The sequence below is a fragment of the Pseudorasbora parva genome, chromosome 21, assembly GCF_024679245.1.
Source record: "Pseudorasbora parva isolate DD20220531a chromosome 21, ASM2467924v1, whole genome shotgun sequence".
Taxonomy (NCBI): domain Eukaryota; kingdom Metazoa; phylum Chordata; class Actinopteri; order Cypriniformes; family Gobionidae; genus Pseudorasbora; species Pseudorasbora parva.
The window spans coordinates 37,644,545-37,662,930 of NC_090192.1; the positions used below are offsets into that span (position 1 = coordinate 37,644,545).

At 38.2% G+C, this 18,386-nt stretch overlaps 1 protein-coding gene across 2 annotated transcripts in view; it reads right to left on the reverse strand.

The window, feature by feature from the left end:
• Positions 1 to 18,386, reverse strand: part of dock1 (dedicator of cytokinesis 1) — a 305,592-nt gene that overhangs the window by 246,750 nt on the left and 40,456 nt on the right. For both annotated transcript variants that reach the window (XM_067430394.1, XM_067430393.1), the window contains exons 3-9: positions 17,367 to 17,407; positions 17,207 to 17,262; positions 16,096 to 16,192; positions 12,740 to 12,888; positions 8,650 to 8,785; positions 6,446 to 6,603; positions 5,573 to 5,654 (exon numbers count right to left, since the gene is read on the reverse strand). In XM_067430394.1, the coding sequence (XP_067286495.1) occupies positions 5,573 to 5,654; positions 6,446 to 6,603; positions 8,650 to 8,785; positions 12,740 to 12,888; positions 16,096 to 16,192; positions 17,207 to 17,262; positions 17,367 to 17,407 (719 nt within the window). The remainder of the gene's footprint in view (positions 1 to 5,572; positions 5,655 to 6,445; positions 6,604 to 8,649; positions 8,786 to 12,739; positions 12,889 to 16,095; positions 16,193 to 17,206; positions 17,263 to 17,366; positions 17,408 to 18,386) is intronic.

An 18,386-nucleotide genomic window follows, 5' to 3' on the forward strand; every position in this document is an offset into this window, starting at 1 on the left:
AGTATGAAGCACAGGACCGTTTGCTGAGCCTGGTGTCTATAACAGCTTTTATTTGACTAACAAGGAAGTTTTCAGCCCTAAAACTTACAGGATATTCTTATATTACCATGACCATTTATATATCAAAAGCTTAGGGCTGGGCGATATGGCCCAAAAACATTATCACAATATAATTTTCCATATCAGTCGATATCGATAAATATTACGATAAATGTAACATTTTTATTTCTTTAAAATTTAAAGGCATATTTTTGCTCCTGAGGGAAAGATGAGGAAAACAGTCAGTTAACTGTGGTTTTAAACTATCCTTTATTGTCAAAACATGACAAACACTTCCCAACAGGTGAACAATTTATAAAACTGAGGTAGATTTATTTATTAAAATATTAATTGTGGTGAGCATTTTTTTTTACTCTACACTGTATATCAATAATATCATCACTTAATTGTGTAAGTAGTAAAACACTAAAAATGCAAACGGGCAAAAAAGAAAAGAAAAGCGTTTTAAGTTAAGAAACAGTTTGAGTTCCCCCTCTCTTGCATCACAGTGGATTGGTCCACTGTGCATCGCTCTCTCTCTCTCACTCACACACACACATACACACGCCCATCTCACCGACACACACACACCTCACTGACAGTGGGCCGGTCGGGAGAGAGAGCAAAGTTCAGTATTTGCAGATCTCCCGATCACTGTCTAGTCTATTTTATTCATTTTAAACATCGGATGAAATTATTTCTCTTTTGATACAGGTGATGCTGAGTCATTAATACATCACCAAAGACAAACAATTATGATAGCGATGTACAAGTCCGATGTTTTAGTGATTATAGTTTGGAAGCGTTAGCTTGCAAGTCACCCACTACAACTAACAAGGTAATAAGCCTGCTGTGCGTGAATGTAGTTTATAGATTTACCGCTGAGTTGGGCTCAATGCTATATGGAAGAACTTCGAAGAAGCACGATAATAAATTCCGTGTGGTGAACCTATGATAAGCAGCCCACGCACAACGCTCTGTTTTATGTCGGATGGGATCGCCAAAATATCTCCAAACCACTGAAGTTGAGCGAACTAACTTGTCAACGATATCTTTGCCCTCCGAGCTGGCCGTGAGCGCTGCATTTTCTTCACTATTGCTAATTTTTCTCGCTCCACTTCACTCCGTTCCTCCAAGCCTGTCAGCCACAGACTGTAAACAACAGCGCGTGCAGCACCCAGAAGCCCGGTCTTCAATGCGCATGTGCAGTAGTGATGTCCGGTTCGCGAACGAATCGTTCTTTTTAACCGGATCTTTATAGTGAACCGGTCGAACCAGTTCACCAAATCGAACTGAATCGTTCTAAACGGTTCGCGTCTCAAATCAGGGCTGATCCCACAAATACTGTAGATATTAACTTTCTGCCATCAGTGACAGTCTCTCAAACTAGAAATAAAACGAATATCTTGAAGTAGATGCTGTAACTCCAATCGTTAGCTGAAGTGAGACATGTTTTGCTGAGAGATCTGATGAACTCACGAGCAGCTGATACTGAGCATGCGCGTGTAACCGAACGTAGCCTACCGGTTCGGTTGTCGGATCCTCGGATCAGCAGTACAGAATCAAAACCGTTTCTATCGGACACGTTCGATACTGAGAACCGATGAGCCGATGAGCTGCGCATGCGTGTTATTTGTTCAGAGGAACGAAATGCAGTTTAAGTGTATTTAAAACTAATCACGTTTGGAAACATTATAACAAAGCTGTCACTGTATTATTTTAAAGTTTTGGAAACAATAGATTGTAAAACGGTCAAATTAAACATTTATTTGTTTTATCAATAATGCATGATATTTTCAGGAACAGCTTTTATCTTATTTAATTTCTAAGTCGATAAAGATTTTAAAATAGATGTAATCAAAACAGTATGATATAGACCAGAGATGCCCAAACTAGGGCCCGCGGGCCAAAGTTGGCCCGTGGTAACCTTTGATTTGGCCCACCGAGGTCCGAGAGAGAGAGCCTACATTTTGAAATGATAAACGCTCAAACATTATAATAAGCATGCATGTTTATTTTCCGTCAGTGAAACAACTCACTGCAGCCTGTAAAACAATTAAACAATTATCAGTAAATAATGGTAACCCAAAGAGTATAAGAAAATTAATTATTAGTTAAAAAAAGATTTGTAGATAGATTCCTAGCCTTTTCCCCCTTAAAGATGCGTCCTATGCCGGTCTGCGCTTTGAGATGAATGTGGGACATGAGCTGGATAGACACCTTTTCTAATATCTTTGTCTTCATGATGTTGCAAAGCAACACTTGTTGTAAAAGGGCTGAAGAGCGAATTTTATCTTCCACAGGGCCAAGACATTTAGGCTATGTTTGATTATGCACCGCTAGAAAAAGCGAAAGTAAAACCGCTGGGTGCACGTGAACTGCGCTATTCAAATAAACTTGACGCGCCTCATGTCTAATAACAAGCACAAACATAAAATTTAATTAAATAAAATTTGTCAAAAGGTATTCGTCCTACAGTCTTTACCATAGATGTGAATGGGTATAATATATTTAATTATACGCAAACGAAAGGAAGAAGCATTAATATTTTCCTGTGAAAATGAGTGCGACGCGAGTGAAGATTTGAGAAAAGAAACCAGATGTCCATCAAATCGGGTGACCAGATCGCAAAACAGAATTAAAAAGCTGGCAGATCTTAAATTGGGCTCAGCCCACCTCTCTCATCCAGGGCTGCAGTGTTACATCTGCGAATTTATTTCCTTTTTAAACAAAGTTTTGTGCTTTTACTCCTGTGGTAATATTCACGTAAAACAGCATTCACATACCAAACACTGGGTTAATGACGAAGATAGAGCTTTAAGTAGAAAATAGTTTTTATGTAAAGAGATAAATTAAAATAAAAAGTGCACAACTCTTCTTAAGTGGAAGGAAGCTACCTTTTTTCCCCATCACGTGGAAACTTGTGCGGGTGAGTCCATTTGGGTTAATAAAATAATGAAATTATAGTTTTTAAGTAGAAAATAGTATTTATGTAAAGAGATATAATTTACTATACTCTGTATTTTATCTTTTTATAAAAATAAAAATAAACGACGATATCATCGTCCATTGCGATGTTTTACTGTAAACATTGTCAACTGCCAATTTAGGGGATATCGCCCAACCCTATATTTGCAAACAGTCTGTTCCTTTTTTAAAAGAGTAAAATATCCCTCAACATTATGAATCTGGATCATTGTGTATTTGACATTGAACCGTATTTTACATTGAACACTTGGGGATTGTTGCCCATTTAATTGGTCATTAAAATGCAACACTTTACAAATAAAACTGCATTAGTTAATCAAATTACATTTGTTTTATATTTATTGTAAACATTATGAAATGAATAAACCCATAGCAACTTTAATGTAGGCCTAATACAGTTTGATTTATGATTTTTTTTTCAATTACTTTCGGCCCACGTCTCTTTGGGCCACGTTTGATTTTTGGCCCTTCATAGGAAAAAGTTTGGGCACCCCTGATATAGACTATTCAGCTTGCAGCAGTTCGCAGCTCAGCACCCTGTGCTCAGCACACACACACACACACACACACAACACAGATACAGCGGTTCTCGAGTCAGATCGACCGGTTGCAACGGATCACCGGTACAGAACGAGAACCGTTTCTATCGGACACGTTCGATCTTTCGGACATGTTCGATTCTGAGAACCGGTGAGCTGAGATACTGAGCATGCGTGATAGCGTCGTAACCGAACTGTTTCTCTCGGACTGGGACAGCTGATGCTGATAATACATGAGCCCGGGTGAACTGAGGATTTGTGTAAGTATTATGTCAATGTAAGTTTATTTAATCCGTGTAAAACATCAGTGTGTGCACGACAGTGACAGTGACAGTCTCTCTAGAAATAAAACTAATATCTTGAAGTAGATGTTGTAACAATCGATTCAGTTCGATTTGGTGAACTGTTTAGTGCTGTTACTAAACATAAATGAAAAAATGTTTCCAAGATGATGATGATGTCAATTATAATTATTACTATACTAAGTTTTGATTACAAATACTTTATATGGATGTGTTTGAATGTATATTCATCCGCCGGGATGATAGAAATGACGTCATTACGTAAAGACGTAAAAGAACCGGTGATCCGGTTTTTTTAACCGGATCATTGAAACGAACTGTCCGAAAGAACCGGTTCGCGGAAAAGAACCGAACTTCCCATCACTAATGTGCAGCATTACGCATAGTACGTAAGCATTATATCGAGAATTTATCGAACTGTTCTTATCATTTTATTGAGAAAATTATATTGTGATAATCGTTGTATCGCCCAGTCCTACAAAAGCTGACCATTATTCTAAAGTGTTACCTAATTATGTGTATGCAAATATACAAAACACAAAAGCACGCCACTAAAAAACAAAAACAAATATACTTTATACTAATGTGTAACAAACAAAAGAGCTTCGAAATGATTTCATGTTCATAACAAGTCTGTTTAAGTATAAGTTAAAGTATAAGCAGATGCCAACACTTGTATATGGACACACACACAGTATGTGCAACAATGCAAGCCAGGCAGCGTCTCCAGTGATCTTCCTTATCCGCTCCTCTAATGACCGTTAGCTCATTACCCTTTACGGCGTTAATGATGATGCTGCTTTCTCCAACACTTTAATTACCAATTCTACAACACGTCTGATGAACACGAATTAAAGTGTCACCCAATAATACCGTGATTACTCATTAAGGAACAATGCAAGAGACGGGAACAGACGAATGGAATCAAGCCGTAACTGAGTCATTTACATGACGACGATTCCAGGAACGAGCCGGTAATGAAGCAGCGCATCGGCACAGGACAACACATTTGATTGTTCAAATCAAACAATTAGGTCATGCATGTGAAGGGTTTCACGTGTGGCTTAGTGCTTTGCACAAATGCCCCAAATTACCGTTGTTCTAAAGCCTAGTTAGGCGACCACCTAGATGCCAACTAAAAACACGCCATTATCATATAACCACATTAACAAATTGTATGAGATTATATCTTTAGAGGACAGCATTATTGCAGAAAAAAATAGTTTACTTTAATAAAAATAAAAATAAAACATTTGGTCAATATATTAAAAATGTAAAATATATTGCATTTAGACATTTTTATTTTCAATATAAAATGTGAAATATTATTTAACCATTTAAAAATATTCTTTATATTTTATTATAGTATAGTATTTAAAATAATGCTAAAATAACACTGGTAGACAAAGTACTGTTAAAAATGTGTCCACAGAAACCAGCTACCATAGTCACAAAGACAACATGGATATGTTCAGCTAGGACTAGTTCATGTGATTTATCTCATTTTGTGTGATGAACATGAATGAGCATTAACTAAGTTCAAGCCTATGTCTGGCTTTTCAAATCAGCCGTTTATCCATTTCAGACGCTGCATTAGTAGGTAGTTTTAATCCGGTCTGCATCACATCCCAATATCATTTCTCCATCTCTCCATAACAACCTTGAATAAAATAGGTCAAGTGTAAAGCTCAAAATATTACGCACCGTGAATACGGCACGCAGGTTATGCAGCTGATCGATGTCTTTCGCCAAACCCGAGCTGGACCAGCGTACAAGATAGTTTTCGCTGCAAGCAAAATGTAGAAATAAAAATGACAGTTATTAATGGCATTACTTTTACTAAAAACTTTTCCCCCCTATTGCTCAGTAGCAATGTCAAGATCATAGGATTGATTCCACATTTTTAATGCATGTAAGACTTTTTGGATAAAAAAAGCATTTGCTAAATGCCAATGTCTTTCTCTGTGGACACACTCAATTATAAATATAGGGGCCAAGCACAAACACGTCCTAACATACACAGTTTCAGCCAATTTCATGTTAATCTTGAGTAGGTTCAGAATAGCAGTGCATCCTTTATATCACAAAAAAAGTTAGTTAAATTAGATTTAAAATGACACATACAGTGGCTGGAGCTGCAGTGGGCGGAGCTAAAGACACACACACACACACACACACACACACACACACACACACACACACACACACAACTAGCTATGACAAACACACGCACACATAACACATTTGTGGCATAATCCCTCCCAGGATAACCTTTGAATCACCATAAATTTGTGCAGTTTAGCTCACCGCCTGCAGATTCGACTCATGACCGGGAAACAAACACAAACACTTGCAGAACTCATTGCTGCTCCATAAAAACAAACTGAATCCACTGTTTCCTTAACACTGGGTTATTTGGGAAGCTTAACATGGTTATATTTCCCTCATAACCAGAAACACACTTCTTTAGTGTTTAGTGAAAAAAATTAACAAAGTACCATTTGACAGCCATTGTTAGGACGGGCATGGCTTTTCATGCATGCAAGCATGACCATTTGAGTCCATGTGTGCACTGACCTGATGAACTTGGACTCAATCGGATCATATAGTGACATCAGCACTTCTGCATCTTCTCCGATTTTGCACACGACATTCTTGAGTGTGACGAACAAGGCAAACGAGGGTGTGGAGGCAAACTTCGCCTGCCTGCTTAAATCCATGTTCTGCTTCTGAGACTGAAAAATAAACAAATGCATACAAAAATATACGGTTATTAATCTTTCAAATGTGCTCGACTCAAAGTCAGCAATACTAATTACACAGGTGTTAATCACTGTCAGTCTCAAAGAATTTAGCGGCCTTTTTTACACCTGGTCACTTCATGCGTTTTCTCTGGAAAAGACCAGGTGTAAACGTCCTCCGAAACTCTTTCGAGGCGGATTTAAATCCGATCACTCAAACCACTTCAGGAGAGGGTCTGAGACGCGTTACAAACAAAACTGGTGTAAATGCATCTGGTTGTTGAAACCATGTATGTAAATTTTATAGGCTATATGACATGTTACAACCAGATATGACAGATGAGTCGAGTGTCTAGCCAACACGCAAACTGTCGCAAATGAAACTGAAAGTGAGTCGCAGATGCTCAAAACACAATAATCTTCAATAAAAGTAGTGAGGCTAAATTATCTTACCAGTGTTGATGACGCTCTCTCTCCTAATGCCTTTGATCTTGAAATTAGCTGATGATAAATAAAATGCAGCTCATATCTGTTGCTTACAAAGACGTGAACTCCGCTAAATTTGCATATAGCGCAGGGATTGAAGATCGGATGTGTATTAGGTTTGCGCAGACAGATTTATGCGGTTGTGTGTAAATTGATTTTTTTAACAAATCAGATAGCTATCCAATCAGTAGCACATGAAGTGATCAGGTGTAAACGTGCCTTATATAACTTATTATATTATTTGATAAAAGAGACTCAAGGACAGTGAACATCTGGGTAGGGTCACCGGAGAAAGGTAGGTCAACAGTGCTGAGGTGTTCTCAAAATTTCCCCTCGTCATACAGGTTTGGATAACAGGAGTGTGAGTAAATGACAGTTTCAACTTTGGGCAAAGGGCTCCTTCAATGTACTAGGATTTTAAATGAAAACCCCTGGCTCAAGGGAAGCCCATGCTCAGTGAATAACACTCACGGTGACTCCGGTTAAAGCACTAGTGGTTTAACAGTCATTAGAGAGGCAGTGAGAACACACAGGTCAAACGAAGCTGTTAACCTCATATACTGTACATAAGTATGTGTGAGGATGTATGTGAACACACTTCAGTCGGAAAGTAGCCCTGACTCTTGTAACACTGGGACTGAGTGATATCAAATATCCACAATATTTTTTGCAATGGTTTTGCAAAGTACTAAAGGCCATTGTTACTGATTTTCTATTATATGGATTTTTATTTTTTTCAATTTTAGCCATTAATTATAGCCATTCAACATTACAGTATAATTTAAATCCATCATTAAAATATACTTTAAAAACTACTTTTAATTTAAGTGAACCAAAACAATCTTAACCCATTCTAATATACATATAAGAAAGATAAAACATTTAATTATTTAAAGAGAGAGAGAGAGAGAGAGAGAGAGAGAGAGAGAGAGAGAGAGAGAGAGAGAGAGAGAGAGAGAGAGAGAGAGAGAGAGAGAGAGAGAGAGAGAGAGAGAGAGAGAGTTAAATATAAAACTTTTTTTTTTTGCTGCATTTCTTGCATTAAACATTATGAGTCTCCAGTGAAAGTAATGGTTCCTCTGACTAGAAAAAAATTATACATATATATTGCATCTTGCCAAAAGCTTTTTTTTTCACCAAGCTTCATCACCCAGCCATGTGTTACATTGAGTTGAGAAGGGAAGTGAGATGGTTTGCTCTCACGCTCTCTGTTCCCGTGTAAACTCATACACGTCAGTGATGGTGTTTAAGCACTGCGGTCAGGGACTTTTCTATGTGGTTTAGTGGTTGTGCTTGAAAAAGTAGTCACACTTGCATATAAATGTGAAGTAACAGTTATAATTAAAGGTGTTCATTAAACATCGCAGCGGGTGGTGATGACCAAAATAACTCTGCAAAACGAGGAGATAATGATATCGGCCTTCACAATTCACAAATCCAAGAACATCAAACAAACACATTTAAAAATATCAATCTAAATTTGTTTGACTTGAACCACAGACTTGCATGTTTCTATTGTGCCATAAAGGATGAAAACATTCTAATATTGCTTACCTTTTCCTCTTGGATGCGAGCTTCAATCTGCATGGACGCGGCTTCATGCGCTCGGAACAGATTGACAGTGCTGGTTAAGTCAGGATCCAGAATATTCCCATCTTTATCTCTAACCACCAGATCCAGGTCTAAATACCTGTCAAGCAAACAAAAACACTGTAAGAAACATTTTAAAACAGGTTGTTAGAGACAAAGTTATACATCAATTTGGATGAATGAAATCATCTGCTAAATGGCACTGGAAAAAAGTCAATGTGCATTGAAAATGTGTGATGGAAAAATAAATTAAGTTTCTATCTATCTATCCATCTATCTATCTATCCATCTATCCATCTATCCATCTATCCATCTATCCATCTATCACAACCACGTCCCGTTGGGGGCGGGGCTCCGTACAAACGAGCTCTTCTGATTGGCCGAGATTCTCTGCTCTCTGCACAGGGCCTGCCACTGCCTCTCAGATGCACAAATCCCTTTTGCTCCACATTTCTCGGTGTATTTGGTGCAAAAGTGAGAGAGTGCCAACCTTGTCATTTGAAGGCGGAAAAACTGCGCGTGAGACTCGTAGCAGCAGATTCGAGCAGTTGTAGTGATTGCACTTGTGTTTGTGTTAGAAATATCCAAGAAAAGTAATGCATTTGTGACCAAATATTCTACAAGTGTTCAACTCTCACTGCATGAATTCACATGTTAATTTGCAGATGTGCACAATTTGCCCGTGACTTCACATTTTTGATACGGTTGTGTGACTGCGTTTTGAGTTGTAAAATCTGTGATTTAAAATTTATTGAAACACCTGTGTGGATATGCTCTACAGATACAAATTTCACTCTCACATGTTTAGTTGTTTTGCACCAATAATACCTTCCTACCTTTCACCCAAGAAAGTTGAGAAAGACAGAGACTTGAACTGAGAACTGAGAGATGTACGTGTGTCTCACTAGTGCAGGTCTATCATATCTTCTGTACACTTGCTTCCTCCTACAGCTAAACGCTAAGTAAAATAAACTAGAAAGTGAGTCAAATAAACTTGCCGCTGTCATTGCATGCCCTTGAATGTCTGCATAGGTAGAATAACCAAATGGAATTGCAAAAACATTCTAACTGTCTTCTATTGGTCAGTTGAACAGAAAGCCCCGCCCCAAAACACATGCCCATGCAAAACTCAAAACCAGGTGGAAGGTCATTGCCAGGGTGTTGCTAGGATGTTTTGGGTGTATCCACATTAGTTTTAACATAAGAGTAGGATATGAACATGCAATTTTTTTTTAGGTCATTACATTGTTTGGACCATAAGAAAAAATGAAAGAAAATAAAGAAAAATGCAAGACTTTTTTTTAACAATAATATGTTTTGCTATATCCTCTGTAGAGGACACCAGGACCCATTTATTGATAAAATTAAAATACACGAAAATACATGAATATGCAAAAAAAATTATGATTTTACATACCATTTTGCTTTATGCTTTTTGCTTTATAAACATGGCCATAAAATTCTCATTCTATGCAATACATCCATTCACTGGATTTAATTTGCATATTTATGTGTTCATGAGGCAACATGTAATGAAAAATATGTGTAATAACGGGAGTAACTTCATAAGAATATCTCATATTTCATTAAAAAATTGACACATGATGCACTTCACTTGTGTTCAATTCAACACAATTGTGTTCAATTCAATTGTGGCTCCTATTCAAAACAAAGGCGTAGTTTGATGACGCCAAGTGTGAGCGCAGTATCTTGGGAAATGTGGTCATCACCTCACAGCCGGTGGAAAATAGGACTGGGGCAGAAATAATGTTCATGGATGCAGTTATTAACGTTACTGTAGTGTAAAACAGAGCAGGACCGAGTGTTGTGGAGCTGATCACGGCCGCTGGAGTGATTGTTACACACACACACACACGGCTCGCGAGTACTGGGACTTTTATTATGACGGGACGGGACACAGTTGCCGGGCCGCCGCACTTCTGCTTTTTCCGGTCATGACTATAAGGTAAAGCCAGCAGCTCTGTTTATCATATTAGATACATTTAAGTGTGTTTAAAATGATGTAATGATGTTACTCTGTGCGTTCGCTCGGCACTGCTGTGACATGTTCACACTGATAAGAGAAAAGCGCTTCTGCAGAATAAAACCGAGGGTAACGCAGATATGAGGCGATTGACAGGCGACTCGCTCAAACGCAATGCTGAAACGTCCCGGTCCTTAGTTAAAATAGCAATTTTCTCACAATTTACAAATAGTTGGAAACATCTGGGATATTGTAAGTTACGGCTGGGCGATATGACGAAATATATCATCTGAGAAATATAGACACTGCTTTAGTTCGAGGTAGTGCTAACAATAATAAAGAAAGACGATCAACACCTTATGTGTTACCACTGAAATGTAGATGTAATATATTTCCAAAAGTAAGCCCATTTTAAGCGAAATGCACACTTCATACTGTCGTCTGCCCTGACTCTAGCCTCGAGTGTTTTAGCCCGTTTACTTTTTGCAAACCTTGTGAGCACGCAAACCCAAACGCTGTGACCTCGCGTCAGATGTTTTTATTGGTTTATTAAGTACAAACAGGCGAGTTATGAAAAATTGAGTGCGAGGGATATGTTCACTTCACACAAAAAGATTTTGGAATGAGATGGCTAACTGTAGTAGCGTTTAGTCCACTGTATAATAGCCTAATTTAGAGATCACTTTTTTTTTTTTTTTTTACCGACAACTTTGATCGGTTAACGTTGATACGGTCAACCATCGGTCAAACGGTCATCGGTTAACATCCCTAGGCAGGAGTTAACTTCACCAACAGTCTTGCTTTAAATCGGTCGGGCACGCCTCCTTCAGCTCACGCCGACGAGCAAACGCTGGTCACATGTTGATCCTCGTCCTGCCTTTAATCCCATCACTTTTTCATTTCCTCTTATTGCTTTCCTCCAACAAAACCTTTTCTTTCTTATTTGTCTGTGCTGCTTCGGACATGACTATATTATCCGACGAACAAAGTTGGGCTGGCGCGTCCAAATTTAAGGAAGTGTGGGTGTTGGTGGAAGTGACGTATATGCCGTAAAGCAGTCGGATTTTGTAGTTCTTTTTGTTCTCTGGTTACTACCCGAAACCCGAAGTTTAGAAGTACGATTAAAAATGATACAGACCCCATCAAGCTATGGCAGACGTGTCATTCAACCTATTGTAAGTCGATTTATCCTCACAAGAGTCTTAAAAATATATTATGAAGGTTGAAAAGTTACCTAGTGCTGCATTAAAATAAAAATGTAGTCCATACTACCTTTATTTGTTTTGTATATCATTTCAAACTGCATTTCCACATTGCAATTTTGTATAGACTATTCATAAACTGAATTAACTGAAAAATTGCTATATCGTTGTGTATATCGTTATCGGGATTTCAAATGAGCTAAATATGAAATTTTGGCCATATCGCCCAGCCCTATTGTAAGTACTCAACTGAACAAAATATTTAACACTGGCCTAGTGCTTTTTGGATATTTTACTGCAAAAATACTACATAGTGCACCTTTAATGGTTACACCTCTAAACTATAGGTCTCTCTGCTTGCTAAAGCTGTGACATGCATGTTGTCCGAGAAATTTTCTAAAATATAATGTCCTATCCAGAGGAAAGAACTCCATTGCTGGGTCTCAGGAGGATATTGCAAAAAAGGCAGACACGTCACGGCCCTTCAGAAAAATGTTGTGCATGTATCAGTGTTTGCCAGGCAAAAACCATCAGACAGCATCCACAATTAATACTTAAATTTGAGGAGTCTGAAGTATAAGCAACAGCACGCACCACTGATTAAGAATCTTTTTTTTTTTACCAAAATGAGAGTGGATAAAATATCCGAAGGGCTGAAAATCTTTCACAATGACCCTTCAAAGCAAAAACAGCCCCTGAATTAAAAACAAATAGCAATACAACGCTCTCATTAAAAGTCAGATTTTATGTAACGGACTGCAGTCGTGACTTCCAGCTCAAGCTCTCCCTGTTCTAACATAACCCAATCAGAATGAGTCAGCAGCTTGTGTCCGTGTCAGTGTGTGTGTGTGTCCGTGTGTGTTCATACTTGTTCCCGTAGTCCATCTTGGAGGTGACTTTCTGTTTGAGCTCCGACATCTCGTCCTGTGGGAGCGTGCCGGAGAGGATCTGGGAGCGCCACTCGATCAAGTCATAGATCATGTCTCGGACCGTGTTGAACATCTCACGCTTGTCGCCCTGTTGGAAACACAAAGTCTGTTTAAAACCCTGCAATGAGTGTTAATTAATTTGTCAAAGCACATGTAAAGGCGCGAGCCGTCAAATCACTGCAGACAAAGAGCCCTGGAGTGTTATAGTGCTTAATTATGCAATTAAAAGAGTTTACAAACTTTCAATGAGGCTCTTTTTGGAAAAAATTAAAAACAAACTTTTATTTGCATGTCATGCCAGAGCTCTCCACATCACGCCTGAGGCAAAGGTGATCAGATTTATTAGAGAAAATTGCAATGTTGCAGTGTCACAGCAGACGAATGGATGCTCTATGAACATTGTGTTGTCATCAAAATGCTGATTATGTCATTAAAGGGATAGTTCAACCAAAAACAAAAATTAGCCCATGATTTACTCACCCTAAAGCCATCCTTTAGGTGTATATGACATTATTCTTTCAGGAAAATGCAGTCAGAGTTATAAATAAAGCTGCACTGTGTAATTTTTCCGTCCGCTAGAGAGCGCCTAATCAAAACAAAGGCGTAGTTTGATGACGCCAAATATGAGTGCAGAATCTTGGGACATGTGGTCTTCACCTCACAGCCGGTGGAAAAGAATCAGGATAGGACTCGTGTTCATGGATGTGATTATTAATGTTACTGCAGTATGAAGAAGAGCAGGACCCTGGAGAGATTGTCATGCAAACACGCCTCGCGAGCGACGGGAGATTTTATTATGAAGACAGGACACAGTCGGCGGCGCCATTTCCGCTTTTCCAGGCAACACAGCTCTGTTTATCATATTAGATACATTTAAGTGTGTTTAAAATTATGTTATGACGTTACTCTGTGCGTTCACTCGGCGGCTGCTGTCACATTTGTTCACACTGCTAAGAGTAAAGCGCTTATGCAGAATAAAACCAGAAACCAAGCGTAACCAATATGAGCAATTGACAGGCGACTCCCTCAGACGCTATGCTCAGACGTCCCGGGTCCTTGGTTAAAATATTTTTTTTCACGAAGTACAGAGTTGGAAACATTTGGGATATTGTAAGTAGGGCTGCACGATTAATCGTATTTTAATCGTGATAACGATATCTGCTCCTGTAGATTGATTTTAAATAATTGTCATGATATTGGCCCGCTCGTTATTTATCCTTAAAGCGTGTTTTTTCTTTGGGGTTTGTGTTGATAACGAGCCTCCACTTGCTGTCATGCTTGTGGTTGCCAGATGCACAGAGCTTAAATCCCCTAAATAGAGCTTCTTTCCTTAAAAGGATATACTTTCTTCTCGGTGTTACTTAATCTAACTTAGTCAGTGCAATCCTGCTTCAATGAAAGTGTCATTACAGCCAGTCTTTGTTTCTTCACAAGACAATTGTGCTATTTGTGTGACTAAAACTGCCATGATCAAACCTTCAGCAACGAATTTCAACAAATACACCTTACTGTTTGCAGAATAAACACACATTTGCAACCGATGTGACAATTCAATTGGGAAAAGGAACCTAATTTTAGCAGTTTATAATGTAAATCAGTTGCAGATGATATCATCACTGGGACGTTCTCAAACGCTTTCACATGAGCATGTGAAAAAAGCTTAACGTGGCTTAATTAACAAAGACAGAGTTATTAACAAACCACACGTAGCAAACACCATACTAATAAAGCATACTATGTACAGAAAAGCAGAGGAGCCCTGAATAGGAACGCAACACGTTTAATTGGCATTTTCCTCCCATAAAGAAAACACTTAACGTGGTTTAATGTAGGCTACAGTGACATTAAAAGACCAAACTTAGTAAACATTAAATACTAATAAAGCATACTATACAGAAAAATTAGTTTGTGCAGAATTTGATCGTTTAATATCATTAGTAGGCTACATTAAGTGACGTTAAGCTTTTTTCTTTAACGGTTTTCTATGGGAGGAAAACAACGTGTAATTAAATGTGTTGTGTTTATATTCTGGGCTCAACTGTTTTGCTTTTTTGCTGTTTTTTAATATCACTGTCAGACTCACATTAAGCAATTTTCACGTTCAGCTTTTTAGAATGTCCCTAGCCACAGACATGGATTCACAATCTGAATCTGTGGTTTGTCTAATCTGCAAACAAATTGTGTTGCTTTAAAAATCTAATGTGAATACAGATTACAAAGCGTTCACCAAAACCATGTGATTTGTATTGATTTACTTTCTAACGAAGTTATCATAGTTGGTTAAATGAAGTCTGTGTGCCACCTACACTGTAAAAAAAATTGTTGGTTTTTGTTGGTTTAACTTAAAAAAGTAAGTAACCTATTGCCTTAAAATTTTGAGTTTATTGAAATTAAAAATCTGAGCTGATACAATGAAGGAAATTTGTTTAATAAATAGAAACTCAAAATATATTTGTATCTGAACCACATAAAAAAAATTGATAAATCATGGAAATAGCACTATTTGGCATGTTTCACTGCGTCATCAGAAATAAAACACACACAATTACCCAATATGCTTACAAAATCTTTTAATAATATTTTAATAAAGGTTGTCGAATCTCAAAAAATGTTCACTGTATTAACTCAAAATTTTAATTTCAATGAACTCAAAATTTTAAGGCAACCACCAGGTAACTTTTTTTTCTAAATAACTTTTTACAGTGTACACGCTTTTTGGGTGAAGTGTAGCTTGGTTAACAACAATACCCTTTTTGACAGAACAATTATGATCAATAATCGCTATTATGATTTTGAGCAAAATAATCGTGATTATCATTTTTACCATTATCGTGCAGCCCTAATTGTAAGTACTCAACTGAACAAAACACTGGCCTAGTGGTTTTAGAATATTTTACTACAAAAATACTACAAAGTGCACCTTTAAGAAATGTCCTGGCAAGCTTCATAATGGCAGTGAATTGCAACCCAAAATTTGAAGCCCAAAAAGTGCATCCATCCATTATAAAAGTAATCAACATTGCTTGGGGGGTAAATAAATGCCTTCTGAAGTGAACAGATGGGCTTGTGTAAGAAAAATATCCAAAATGTCCAATATATCATCATCATGGCATTACGCTTTTTCTGTAAGTTGAATATGGAAGGCGGTCCACCAGAAGCTAGATATTTTACTTTATAACTTGTTAAATATGGATATTTTTCTTTCAAAAACCCATTGATTTTCATCAGAAGGCCTTTATTAACCTTTTTGGAAACTACTACTAGTCTTGAGATAAATGCCAAAATGCAGGGTTACCACATATAGGTCCCTCCATATCGTCGCCCATTCTCGCAACGTAGTCGTGACCTCATGAACCAGCGGAAGCTCGGTAGGAATGACCGTCTCCTTTTGTCTAAGGATAGACAGAAAGGGAAAAGAGTGGCAGCAAACATAGGCAGCACAATAAAAGTGTAGGAGTTTTCAAAGAATATCACTTGTGTGGGACACAATAGGCTGTTTAGCTGCATCTCAATCTATTCACGTCACTGATTCCCGCTTCATAGAGGCTTCTGAGGTCCCGGAGTCATTCAGATCCCTTCAGCCCAATGAAAACTAATTACCAGCATCAGTCATCAAAGCAGCTGTTATGAAATCTGAGCTGGGCTTTGCTCTCGATTCCAATTACTCACACACACACACACACACACACACACCAACACTAACTCATGCGTATTATATTCCTGAAACGCACTTGAAAATCCATTTTGGACTCTAAAATCTCTTATTAGGCTGGCACTGGAGCGCTAACTTGTTTTAGTAAGACGTCTAAGGGAATGACAATGTTAACTGCTGAGGTTGGGTTTAGGGACCAACGTTGATATAATAAGTAACATGATCTACAGATTCAGCAAAGGAGCGTAAAGTTTAATGTGAATACGTTACAAAACATAGTGAGCTACCTACTGCCACAGAGAGAGCAGCACCCTAAGCATCAGAGAGACTCACGAGACCTGATAAAGAACTATCTGTGTGTAAAAGGTCTTAAATGGTTAAAGGAACATGCTCACTTTTTGGGACTTTAGCTTCTCTAACTCTGGGTGAATAAGTCCAATAATACCATTTTTATCTCCATGCTTGCCATAACTGTCTTTTGCACCCGCCGCTAGCCTAGCTTAGCACAATGACTGGAGGTAAACGGCTCCACCATAAGTGATTAAATAACAACATAATTTTCCCATTTACATGACTTGTGATGTGTATAGTTACATCGTGTACTAAGGCCGACGGAAAATTAAAAGTTGTGATTTTCTAGACCGATATGGCTAGGAACTACACTCTCACTCCTGCGTTATAATCAGCGAATTTTGCCGGCATACCGTGAGCGCAGCACAAGGATATTACGCAGCGTGTAAACGAACATACTGACCCACTGCCTTCCACCGTGGCCTCCTTCAGATGTATGTAACAAGCCGGAAACACACCCTGTGCACAGAAGAGCACATCAGAAAATGGGAAACAAAGGAACAATTCAAATTGACGTCACGGAAGCTGATTGTACTCTGGAAGCTTTTCATACAGTAACTTACCTTCTTCGATTTTCTCCTCAGCCGATACCCTCGATACCATCCTGAGAAGAGCAAGAAATATCACAGCAGTCAGATGAAAATACCAACAATTAGATTACAGCGAGACGCCACTGTGTCCCTCTAGAAAACAATATTCTGAGATTATAAAAGACATGCTTCATAAATCTCCTGGAGATATGAAGTGAGGCAGCGGGCATGTCTGCAAGCTATGAACAAATCATTCAAAACTAAAGTGTGTGTTATTGAGGTCGGAAAGAGGTTGTTCTGGAGGAAAGAGGAAAGATATGATCAGGACGTATCGATGCTGAAAATGGTGAGAGGTATGTGACTGAAATGGGTGAACAACAGGAAGCACTTTACATGAATAGACAACTTCAACTTCAAAATAGTAGAAGTAGATGTTTTTCTTCTTCAGCAAATGATCAGCGAGAGGTTAAGTTAATAAGAAAACGTCACAGGCAAATTAAATATTGACCTGTTCTATTCATTTTTGCAAAATGTAAAGGGTTAGTTCACCCAAAAATTAAATGTATGTCATTAATGACTCACCCTAATGTCGTTCGACACCCGTAAGACCTCCGTTCATCTTCAGAACACAGTTTAAGATATTTTATTAGTTAGTCTGACAGAGTATCTAAGTGTATGCACACTATAATGTCAATGTCCAGGAAGGGAATAAAAACATCAACAAACAGGTTTGTTTTCAATCCTCAAATAGAGATTCAAACGGTTAGGAATCAGCGGATTGATTCATGATTCGGATCACGTGTCAAACTGCCAAACGTGACATTGGCGATCCGAATCGTGAATCAATGCGCTAATTCATGACCGTTTGAATCTTTATTTGAGGTTTGAAAACAAACGCGGAAGAGGAGACAATGCTTAAGAGTCGTAGTTTTTGTTATTTTTGGACCAAAATGTATTTCGATACTTCAAGAGATTCTGATGAACTAACTGATGTCACTGTTACGACCCTGTCTCCTATCAGTCTCTGAATGTGTGTGATCGGCTGCAGACAAT